Raw genomic sequence first — 12,512 nt, 5'->3', positions numbered from 1 at the left:
GTTGTTGATCACATTGAGTGTTCATGCTTATAGGACACATTTTCATGCAAATATTTTGTTGGTTATCGTTTTCTTCAATATTAAACACAAAAGTTGTTCTACTTACATGTTTAAGAGAAAGAACACTCATTGATTTTCTTTCAACTTTATTCATTAAAGCAATACAGTTCCTTATAGGGGAGCACATAAATGCTCCATCAAACTAGTCGGATATGGATTTACACATAGTATAAAATTTTGATAGTGAAATAATATATGATGAAAAGAAGAAATTACAATCAACATTTAAAATGTCTCGAAGCTATTTATCTTTCAAAAACTCCCCAAGACTATAAAATTTATATTAAATTCATCATACTGCCAAATGCTCTCCCAGCGAATAAAATCCTCCCAATGATGATAAAAATTGAAAACAGAGACACATATTAAATAAATCTGTGACAGATAACGAGAGAACAGAACACCTCTTTACCGCCTATTGGCAGGGTATTTGGAGGAGCTTAGTTCAAGGTGTGATAAGATTTATGGAACACTGTCAATGACGTAAGAAGCACTGTCCGCGAATTAGCTAATCAGAGGGCGAGAGGTAAAGACGACAGTTCAACCTTTGTTTATAAACTAACCGTTCAACATTTAAATTGAAATTTTAGTGCTAAGAGACGGATGTTTGATTATGCTTGTTTAAGGAATTTTAAGTTTTTTTTGTGAGGTTTCAGCATATTGATTAGGTAATAAGATGCTCTCTAATTATTCAAGAATTCACTCAAGTTTGAATTATCAATAATGATAAAAAAATCATTCCTAATTTATGATTAACAATGATAATAATAACAATTCTTGGAAGTTTCATAAAAAAAATCCTTTGAAAGCTTTTTTTGACAACTGAATAGCACTCTGTGAGGAAATTTGGAACTAAGGAAAGTAAAGAATAACAGTCTATTTGTCCACCGCCAGGGGTACATATTTAGTGTGATTTAAATATGCCATTTTTTAGTTTTGTATTATAAAGAAATCGATAGTATTTCACACTACAAGGGCAGAAAGCTTGAATTTCTGCAGGGCTTTCAAATTTTCTGCCTGTATAGTGTTATAGCCGGTCGAAAGTACGATAGTACCATTATGACATTTGCTAATGTCAACATTGTCCCGTGTGTTTAACTGACTGTGTTTAACGTTTTTCTTGACCAAATACTCCATGAAGTTGGAAGTTTCTACTTTTTGATTAGAACTTTGAAATAAATAACCAAATGATTTTCCTCTAAGTTCGATAGAGAATTTTTATGTTCCATCTGCCATTTTACGTACTTTTCATTAACTAGTTTGTACCGATTCTCAGACTTGTTTGGAAACGTTTTATTCTGTATTATAAATTACGCCTCTGCATCAAAATATCTTATCACGTCTTCAACGTCCATAGATTCGTCACTTGAAACCATTTCGTTCATACTTTCTTTATTCATTTTTTTGGTGGACACAAGTTTTTAATGTATATTCATACAACTAACACTCAGAATAATTTCATACTATTGACTCTGTTTATATCTGGATACCGAAGTAATAGCGGTTAATAAAAAGTGGCTATAAATGATGACCGATTCTAAAGACAATTTTTATTTGCAATTATAAGTAGTTTTCTCATATTTTTCAAGTACAATTCACTTGTTGAAATTAAAATATTTCTAAACAGACATATGCGTATTACTTATAGACGTCAAAGGCTGCATTCAAGATTACACCCGAAAGGCCCGAGGCGTGCAATGAACGGGTCAAGACCACTGAACTGTATATATAAAAGTTCAGTGGCCAAGACCTGTAGCATTCGTTCGAAGTGACATAATTTGAGAGAAGGAACTATGATAAAATGATATCCTATCATTGGCAACACTGTCTTTCTATAAAATAAGGGGCGAGAGAGAAAGATATATGAGCAATGAAAATGACAAAGAGAAGTTGATAGGGATTTAGAACGGAAACGGAAGTACATTCCATAGAACAACCGGGATTCTCTACCCTACGCCATTTTGGGTGTTGTCGTCTTTGAACAACGTTGTATCGGAGCGTTGTTTTGCGCAGGTTGAATTCTCTTTTTTTTTTTAATAGAAGTTGTAGACAAAAGACGTACTCGAAAACCAACTTTTCTTTCAACTAGGTAAGTTTATATTGTGTTACCTAATAAGTTTATGTTGTATTAATATCATTTTAAAATCTTGCGAATCTATCCGGCAATCGGCGTTTCGCGGCGTAAGGTGACGCATCACTTTAAATTCTCGTTTCTATCGATCAGAATACAAGAGTACAGTTTTAAATTGAGTATGTGGTTTGATATTGAGTATTTCGAAAAAAAGAGTTCAAATTGTGTTTGTTCAGATTCATAATCCGAGTTAGGATGCATCGTCGTTATCAAATCCGCCATGTTGTACATGATCCACTTTGCCATGTCACCACCACAAGCCATGATACGATCAACTTCATTTTTTCAAATATCTCAAGAATGAAAATATTTGACTAGAAATTCCGTCGACTAAAAAATCACTAAAATTTTCAGGATTAGTTTTATCAAATGCATAATCATAACTTTATAAGTAATTCACAGTAAAGTGTAAAAGTCGACACTAAACTCAATTGAATTTGTTTAATTCATTATATAATCGATAATGGAAAAAACATCTATAAATCGACCATCCAAGAAGAGAACTGAACAACTGCTTCAATAAACCAGGAATAGGCTCAGAAAAGTTGAATTGAAGTACCTATGGAAAAAGAGCACATCATTTTTCGTCCAATTCCATATTTATTTAAATTCAGATGTTGATGCATAACGTCTGAAAATTTTATTGGGTTTATTCATGGAGCAAATTCGATTCATTGAAGTAATGTGCTATTCATGCATATTCAGATTCGATTTTAATTCTATGACCATTGTTTGAGATAATTATAGTATTAACTCAGAATACATAAGAAATGTGGAAATTACTCAAATTTCATTTTATTTTTCCACATTCTTATCAAGTGTTCACAATACAAAGTCTAGTTTATTAATGAAAATCGTTTATGTGTGAGGCCACTAAAGTTGAAGCTCTACTTATGTTTCAATTCTGTCCAACTTAATCATTACTGAAACTCACTATCATGTGTTGAAAATTATTATTTATTCAAAGAGTATTATACCAATTGTTTCATTATTACTTGAAGACGGTAAAAATAATTGATTGAAGTAGGCTAAACTTTAATAACTCTCGTATTATGTGCTGTTCGTAATTAAATACTTTTAAGTATATTCATGCTCTTTCCTGGTGATACCACAGTCAATTTTTAATGGTAGTATTGTTGAGATGTAGAAAGTGAACATTTGAGAATACAAAATTTCTCAGAAAATTAAACTTCATAGAACTTTAGTTCCCCAAGTTCCTTCTCATCGTTCTCGTAAACTGCCATGATGACTTCATTGACGATTTGACGGAGATGTCAATTTCCAGATAGAGTATGACACAAAAAAACTAATCTTATAAACCCATTTCTCTAATCAGTCTTATAAAAAATTCAGAAAGGATATCTGTATAAAAATTAATGAACAGTGATTATTCTAATGATTGTAATAGATTGCTCAAACCAGTTAAACTCCAACCTGTAAAACTGGCTTATAGAGAAATATTTGTCATAATAAAGTATCCTGCCCTGAAGATTTGATGTTTCAGGAAGAAAAATATATTTTACATTTTGTCATATTGACCAGCCATTTTCTTGTTCAGTTGAATATCAAGAAAACCTAAGAGACTTCTTAAAAAAAACCCAAATATTATTCTTTCAGTAGCAATTTATGTTATGTTCAGATTATCTGTTAACATTATTTCTTGGATTTTGATGCTCAACTTGAAATAATATTAATACAAAGTTGGAACTCTTAAAAGAAGTTGATCTTGAAAAAAATTAATGTACTTAGATCTCTGACAGATTTTTTTCCCACCCTAAGTATGTGGGTTTTGACAAGTAGGTAATTGTTTCTCTAGAAAGTCTTGTTAATTTTGAATTCGAAAGGATAAATTAACGATAATGCATCTCTTATTGTTGGAAGTTTATTTCTCTTCAAGATCTTGTGGCGATGAAGCCGCGCTAAGCATATATTTTCATTTTGACGAGTTTCAGGCCGTGACCGGAAGTCGCCGTCGCAAGTATGCCGGGTTTTAGCAGCGCGGGCACATTCAAAATATTTATCGGAAACCTCGCCGAGAAAACGACTGTGGCTGATCTTCGTCCCCTTTTTGAAAAATTCGGGAAGGTCGTAGAATGCGACGTGGTCAAGAATTACGGATTCGTCCATATGGAGAACGAATCGGAAGGACGCGAAGCCATTCAAAATCTGAACGGACACGTATTGAACACACAACCATTGAAATGTGAAGCAGCGAAGAGTCGGAAAGCGCCCCAGACACCTACGACGAAGATTTTTGTTGGCAATTTGACGGATAACACGAAGGCTCCTCAGATTCGCGAACTTTTCAAAAAATTCGGCACGGTGGTCGAATGCGACATCGTTCGCAACTATGGTTTCGTACATCTAGAGTCATCGGGCGACGTGAACGAAGCTATTAAAGAATTGAACGGCACTAATGTGGACGGGCAACCGATGAAGGTGCAGGTGTCTACGAGCCGGGTGCGTCAACGGCCCGGCATGGGCGATCCGGAGCAATGCTATCGATGCGGACGCGGCGGTCACTGGTCCAAGGAGTGCCCCAAGGGCATGGGACCGGACAGATTCCGCGACCGTATGTTCGGAAGAGATCCCTATCCACCTCCGCCGCCGCCACCCTTCCTGCGCGACCGCATGATGGGTCGATTTGGGGTACGCGATATTTTGATTTACTTTATTTTATAACTTCTGACAAATCATGAGTAACGTCAGAAAAAATATGTCCGGTAGAATGAACATCCCTAAAGAGCATGGCAGAGGGTTACTGAAGTTGAATGGGGGCTAGTAAACGTGATTAATCCTAAATAATATCAATAACTTTTGTAGGTGTTCTCTAATATAATTTTATATATGTAACTTTATCTTTCATCTCAATTGCTTATAGTTTCCGGCTATATCCATAAACCATTCTTTTTCTTATATATGTGTGCTGGACGTGCTCAAACTAAAAAGTCTACTTGAGTTGTTCATAGCATTTTACTAGGATCCTTCCTTTTATATATTTTTTGCCATTAGCTGCTTATTTCATAATAAAAAACATTTGCAGTTCCTCTCATTGCTTCTTATTGATTAATCTAATTGTTTTAAAAAATTGAACAGGTTGATACGTAGTAGCTCTTGTAATTAACAAATTTTATTATGCTTTAAATGGGGTTATCATTCAAAACCATTTCCTTGAGCCTGCATTACAGAGAACTGTAGCTTTCTGTAAAAACATTTCATATATAGAATGTGTCCCACTTTTCGTGAATCTACCCCCATATCTCTATTGTTTGATATGCTCTGTGCAGAAGAAGAAAGTAAGGCTCTTTACAAAATATCACAAAGATGTGTACCTACTTTGATATTCTTAAATTGTATTTACTCAAAAATAAAATTCACAGAGCTCTGCATATATTTATTCAAAGTACCTTCAAGAATTATATGCGATAAATTTACGTTGTGTTTAACCGCATAACATGTCTGTTTAATTGAAGTAGCTGAATCTTTCTGAAATTTTGTATGGAGTAATAATTTCTCGAGCTGAAAACTTATCTTAGTAAAATTTTGACCTTATCATCTTGAAAATGATACATCTATATTTCTACATTTTCAAATAGTTTCAGAAGTGTGATTATTACTATTGACCTACTGTTATTGAAGATAGCACTGTCTGTTAGCCCGTCCTTTCAACTTGAGTTACCTCATACAAGAGATGAGTTTTTGTTATCATAACTTCAAAATTTCTGAAGGTATTCTAAAAGGGTTGTTTTCATATGCCTGCATTTTGGAAATACAATAAACAAATCATTTGAAAAAAATTAGTTCCCTCTTCAAAAGAGTTGATTGTTTAATTAAAAGGTTGTAGAATCATGGAGATTTAATGAATGGGAATGTTTTTACAAAACAAATTTTGTGACTGATACCTGAAAATTGTATATTTTTTGAAATACTGCTAAGTTTTATATTATTTCTCAGCAAACCGCTGCTCCTCATGATTTTTTTAATGGGATTGTTGGTTCTACAGATCAGATTATGTATGTTGTAGATTTTTTCTGATCATTTAGAGTTTTTCACATCGTCTGGATATATTTGAAAGCTGCATTCTTCCATTTCAACTAATGCAATCATTATCTCAACATTGTGTGTGCTTAAAATGAATCTAAATCACAAAATCCACACCTTGCCAATGACAAAAAACTTGTTCTTAACTACTATTGTCAAGAGTTTCAAGATCCACCTGATTTTGACAGATAACTTCTAAAAAGTCAGGTTTTCAGAAATGTTTTAAATTGTATAGCTGTGATATTGTTTTCTAACGAAAAATACACTTTTAGAGAAATATAATTTGATCACTGTTGGTTTATGATGTTGTGATATTGAAGAAAAATCATTCAGCTTCATCAAAAATCACCTAAATTTCTGATGAGTGAGTAGGAGACATTTGAGTTTAGGTGAATTTCACTAAAATGGTTTAATAAACAACTTTGATTTGAAAATTCTGTTCTCCTACTGGCTTTATCTTAGTGCTTTGGTTAACTTATCTTTTTTCAATTTAGGATAGTTACGATGGATATTATGATAGAAGGTTTGAAGATTCCCGTGACGTTTATGAACGCCGGTACACAGGTATGCCTACAAGTCGCGATATTGGAATTCGGAGCAGCAGAGCGGATTTCATGACTCCTCCATTACCACCGCGTAGGGAACCTTTGCCGCCTATGCCCTCTATTGGATTACGTGGAACTCCATCGAGCAGTATGAGCAGTAGCTTGAGAGACAGCGGATTTTCCCGCAGCAGTAGCAGTGATTATGGCATGTTCAGCAGGAGATCACCTCCACCATCTAGCAGTATGACTGGTTTGAGCAGGAGCAGAATATATGAGGATTTTAGTAGAGATTCGTTTGATGATAGAAGGTTTGTCTAATGATTGTGACAGTTAATGTTCAGTTTCTCTCATTAGTGTTGGAAAATTATTGTGTTCAAGTACTTGTCAGTGTAAAATTATTTAGCCTTTATTTTTATTTGTAACAAAATACATTGATATATACTTAGGTAATTCTATTATTACTCCTCAGCTCTTGAGTAAGTTCCCTTCATTTCCATTTTAAAGTTCTATTCTACCACACTTGAAGCTAATTGTGTCTACAAAAACAACTAATCCGAGAGAAGTTTGTATTACCAGAGTCATACTTGAGAGAAACTTATCAATGATACACTTTTCAATTATAGCTGACTAAAAAGTTAGCATGTCATTGGAATTATTCCTTTTGAGTGATTTATTACGACATGCCTTTTCAAAATGGATTCTAGGTAAATCAATGTAGCATATTAAATTCAGCTGATTTGATGTTCATTCTGCTTGTTATAAAATGCTTATGGACTATGAACATATTTCATTACTTCAAGTAAGGTTTATTGGTCATACATATCATACAACTCTTTCATTAACATCAATTTCATTTTACTTTTGATCTTTCCTATGTTTACTTTTTGTAGTTATTATTCGTATATCTTAATTTTATTTGCTGCCTGTAGTTTTGGAGATGAGAATTTAACCATGTTTTATTTACAGACCCGGACTGCGTGGACCTTCGCCATCTAGAAGATATGCCCCCTATTAAATGGCATGGATTTGAATACATCTACTTCTCAAAAGTTCTATCATAAGGTTCTGATGAGAACCTTGTGGAATTTATCATATTCAATGATAATAGTTACATGTCTAGATCTAAGTCCCCACTTTTTTTTTTTTTTACCAAGTGACAATTGTGTATTGTAATTCCCTTGATGTTGATTTTACTATATTAATGGTAAATAAAGTACTGCAGTGATTTTTTTTTTTGTTATTAACAAGTTTTATACTTTTAGAGATCTTGTAAGATTTATATTTATATAAAAGTGTAATAATAACGAGAGTTTGCATATATCGTTAATGAACTTAGGAGGGGACACTCAAAAGACATTACTGCTCAGTCCCTGAAAAATTGTCAAAAAATGTGCATTCCAGCTTCAATCCATTAGGAAACCTTCCAAGTCGAGGAAATCAATTCAAATTTTCAAAAATACTCCAAGACTGCACTAGAAATCATTGCCATACTAATATAATTACTTAGGATGACCTAGCCAATTAGACTAATAATAGCTCTCAAAGCTACACTAGCTAAAATTTGTGAAAATTATAAGGGTGATTTTTTTCCTTAAATGCAGATCCCTGTAAGCAGTTGGACTTTCAAGACTGTAAAAATACCAAAGATGCTATTTTCTTATTCCTAAACAAAAGTATATACTTAGTTGAATAATGAGATGATACCAAAGCTTTCGATTGTGAGTCATAAAATACTGTTATGGAAACTTTATCACTACTGAATAGGTGTTCTCCTTGGATAATGTAATTCCTACCTAGCAGGTGGAAGCCATTTGGTAAAAGAATACTCTGAAAAAGCGTACATGAAGACTGAAATACATCAAGGCTCAATATTGGGCCCCACCCTTCTTTTTGGTGTATATATCAATGATTTGTCAAATGTCAAAATATCTAAACATTTTACGCTGTCATATGCCATTGACATCACCGTGTTAGGAATCACACGTTAAAAGGTAAGACCTCGTTAATCCTTGGCTCGCACAAGTTTCGACTTCTGAGGGTTGTCGTTCGTAGGGGTGCGACAGCTGGTTAACGGAAAAACAGATTTTAAACAGATTTTTTTAACATGGTACAGTTCAGATTTACTGAAATAAAACTTTTCTTTCTCATGAATCTACCACGTAGTAACGGCTACATCCATCGATTTGTTCGTCTTTACAGTCCTTAATTGAATTAATTAATAAAGATGTTAACCTAATTAGAAAATATTGCAACTCAAATAAGCTTTCTTTCAATGTCTCGGCACCATATAGAAATGTTTACTTCTTTACGGTGGTATCGGAGACCAATGTTGTCGCTTTCACAGGGCAGATTGTTTCATTAAGAGAATCAGTTGAGAACAAACGTCATACATTTCTGAAGTAACACATTGATAGCAGACTGAATTTCGATAATCATATTGAGGCTCTCCAAAGCAAACCAGCATCTGGCTGTTATGCAGTTTGTCTCATATCCAATGAACTCGTAACTGTCCAAAGCAAAGAATTGAATATCTCCTGCATTTATGACTGTATGTGTTTTTTGTGTCTATTTTTTTAACTATTAACATAAGATTTGTCAATAAGAATTTTTGTTCTTCAGACAATAAAGAATATTTCTCTCTCTATGTAAACTGTTCCAAGAAAATATCAAGTTACTTAATACTTTGTAACCACGAATCATTTCTTGCATGATAAACTATACTATCATAATATTGTGTATGTTTCTAAATTCGAGTTTTAAATCAGTCTTAGTCAACAGAATTCTAATTTTTTGACAAAAGAGTGAAATGAATAGTTGCTCGTTGTGTTCACCGACCGTTTCCACATAGCAGACTCCGTTTACAGAAACAGAGGCAAAAACACAGAGACCTTTTGATCTTTCCAACTGCTAACAGGACATTTCGTTCTTGACACTTGAAACAGTAGCTCACGACACAGTCTTCAAAATGTTTCTTACTTTGACAATTCAAGTTTTGTCGAAATCGACACAGTTGCTGTTTTGTTATGGTTTTGTGAGTTTGGTGGAAATTCCCTTCTAGGATAGTTATCAGGAAATTACTCTTAATTCATATGATCTGAGACGTCAATGATTGTGATCCATTACAGGTTATGTTGAGATATTCCAACAGCAATATTTCTTTGTCTACATTACCTTCTAATGTTCAATCAAATGAGTCGAAGGGCATATATTATATGCTGTTAATACTCTTGGTATTCCATGAATGAAAAAATACTTTTGGGAGACTTAATAATATAAGTAGAAATATTTTACTTATTTGACGAGTTCAGTCCATTTTGAAAAGGAGTCTATTACAAATGAAATAAAAGAAAAACTGGAAAACTTATTTATCAATTATATCATTGTCTATACAGAGTCTAAACTCCATCTTTAGTCTTCAGCCCATATGATTTTTCGTTTCTTTTTCTTTCAGTGAATTTAGGTACTACAATTCTGTTTTCTGTATAAACTTGATCTTCAACAAAAATCAGATTTTTGAAAGAAAAATTCACCTATTTTCTTTATTCCTTGAGACTGGTTAACCATTACTAACATAGTTTCTTACTTTCTGTATTGAATCTTGACGAGTTTATTGTTGAAATTCATTTTTTATCACCTTCCATTATATTGATGGACATGAATCTGTCATAGAGATTATCTGCTTCTGAGCAACCTCTGGAGATAGCATCAACAGTGAAGATTAAATTCCCAAGTTTATAAACAACATTAGTTTCAATTGTATGCCTTGTAATAGACTTTATGAAATTTTGTTTATCTTTATTCAATAAACTAACCAATGGCAAATGAGCCATATTAATGAATCATTTTCCTTCCATACTGACTTTTATGAATATTAATGGAGTTCTATCCAACACCAAACTGTTGAAGTTTGAAGAAAAAGATTAAACTTTCTCTTGAAGATGATCACTTGGTGATCAAAACAAGTGTCGAGGTGTTAAAATAACGGTTTGGTGTTGGTATTAAATGCTAGTAATATTAATTACTACACCAACGGTTCCAAACAGTGTATCACAAAAACTGACTTTGATGCATGAATATATATATATATATATATATATATATATATATATATATATATATATATATATATATTGTTAGAAATTCTATTTCAATTCCATAACTAATTTCTGTCTCAGAAAGACTTTTGGATGCATTTCTGAAGCAATACATTTCCTAAACCTGAATTAGAAACTGAATAATGAGTTCTTTTGAACTATCAAATTTTGTAAAATTGAACCAGAGGCAACAACTTATTTGGGGATATTGAGACTGTGAGTATAATCTAAAAGAATAAAAACGTATTATTTTTGATAATGATTATAAATATTATCATCATTGGTTACTCTTCAATTTCTCAAAGACAATTGAAACTTTCAGTTTTCAAGATATCCATTTCCTAAAAAGAAAAAAATGAGGGATTATGACTTTTTATTTCATTTACAGTGATCTAGTAGCATAAATCTAAACAATATACATAATCGTTTGGTCATCAACCATTTTTCTCAATAAAGTGAAATATTTATCAACAAACCTGGCAGGCAATTATGATTTTGAATAGAACAGACCTGACATTTTTCACATTTGCGGCAAGCACCAACACAACTTTGCGAGAAGATATAAAGTTTTGCTCAAGAAACATGAATATTTGTGAACTACATGTCTAAGAAGTAATATATTCAACTAATCATCTGAAGCAACACAATATTTTTTTAAGAAATTTTTCAGATTTTGTTCATTCCTATCGTATCTCCATGTTTAATGAGTCATTCATATTAGCCAGTTTTAAAGATATCACAATCCTGTTTTTCATTATATACCAATTTTAATTACATCCGAGTTTTAAGAGAAATTTAAATTCAATACATCACAATTAAAAATGATACATACAAAAATTTCTCAAAGAAAAAACAAACATGGAAAAAACAATACATATGTGAAAAAGTTGATAAAATACCAATATATATACATATGAGTATACCTCGAAATATATGCAATTTTACCTTATAACCAAAAAAAATATTTTCAATTTAGAGAAAAATATTTCCTGAGAGCAATAAAATTAAAAAAAAATTACTTGAAAAGAAACCCCGATTAAAACTTCTTTATGAAAATTAGAATATGCATATTGTTGATCTCTAAATAAAATAGGACACATTATTAATTGATAGTCACAAACGGATAGACTAGAATAATAATCATTGAAAATATACAGATATTGATAATTAAAAAAAAAACAAGAATGAAATTAAATGGGAATTAAATAGTTTACTTAATATCAATCTGTTAAGGGATTCTTGACTTATCACAGCTCATAAAATAACAGATGTACATAAATAGAATATACTACAAACATTCTGAAGTAGATCATTTGCATTCTACACAATAATACAAGAATGAAAAAAAATTTCAATTATAATTCCAAATTTCCAACTCAAATTTATTATTTTTTAGGCGGACCCACTCAGACTGTTAGATAGTATATTCAGTATTGCAATATAAGGTAAAATCTACTTGAAAGAATCCTAAAGGGCATTTCGATGCTGCACCCATGTCTTTTTAGTATGATCAAACCTATGAGCCAACCATTGCTGTTCTAGAAGCTGGTACCTTTCTTTGCAAAGGTATAAAGGTTTTCCTCGTCTGAAATAAAAAATCAATCGTAGTGAATTTAATGTGTATATAATAAGTACTACTAT

General features: G+C 32.4%; 2 protein-coding genes across 4 annotated transcripts in view; one reads left to right on the top strand and one right to left on the bottom strand.

Annotated features, from left to right (window-relative positions):
- The first annotated feature begins 1,987 nt into the window (after positions 1–1,987).
- Positions 1,988–8,003, top strand: lark (RNA-binding protein lark). The gene is made up of 4 exons (XM_023159868.2): positions 1,988–2,149; positions 4,144–4,840; positions 6,727–7,085; positions 7,744–8,003. Exons 2-4 carry the CDS (start codon positions 4,172–4,174, stop codon positions 7,790–7,792), a joined length of 1,077 nt encoding a protein of 358 aa, XP_023015636.1. The 5' UTR covers positions 1,988–2,149; positions 4,144–4,171; the 3' UTR covers positions 7,793–8,003.
- Positions 8,004–11,227: 3,224 nt separating this feature from the next.
- Positions 11,228–12,512, bottom strand: part of Ubr3 (Ubr3 ubiquitin ligase) — a 126,867-nt gene continuing 125,582 nt past the window's right edge. For all 3 annotated transcript variants that reach the window (XM_074171341.1, XM_074171342.1, XM_074171344.1), the window contains exon 26: positions 11,228–12,456. In XM_074171341.1, the coding sequence (XP_074027442.1) occupies positions 12,339–12,456 (118 nt within the window). In that variant the 3' untranslated portion in view covers positions 11,228–12,338. The remainder of the gene's footprint in view (positions 12,457–12,512) is intronic.

The sequence above is a fragment of the Leptinotarsa decemlineata genome, unplaced genomic scaffold (assembly GCF_025532065.1).
Source record: "Leptinotarsa decemlineata unplaced genomic scaffold, Ldec_3_MD MMD2_tig00000010_RagTag_RagTag, whole genome shotgun sequence".
NCBI classification, from domain to species: Eukaryota; Metazoa; Arthropoda; class Insecta; order Coleoptera; family Chrysomelidae; genus Leptinotarsa; species Leptinotarsa decemlineata.
This window is presented reverse-complemented; position numbering and strand designations above follow the sequence as displayed.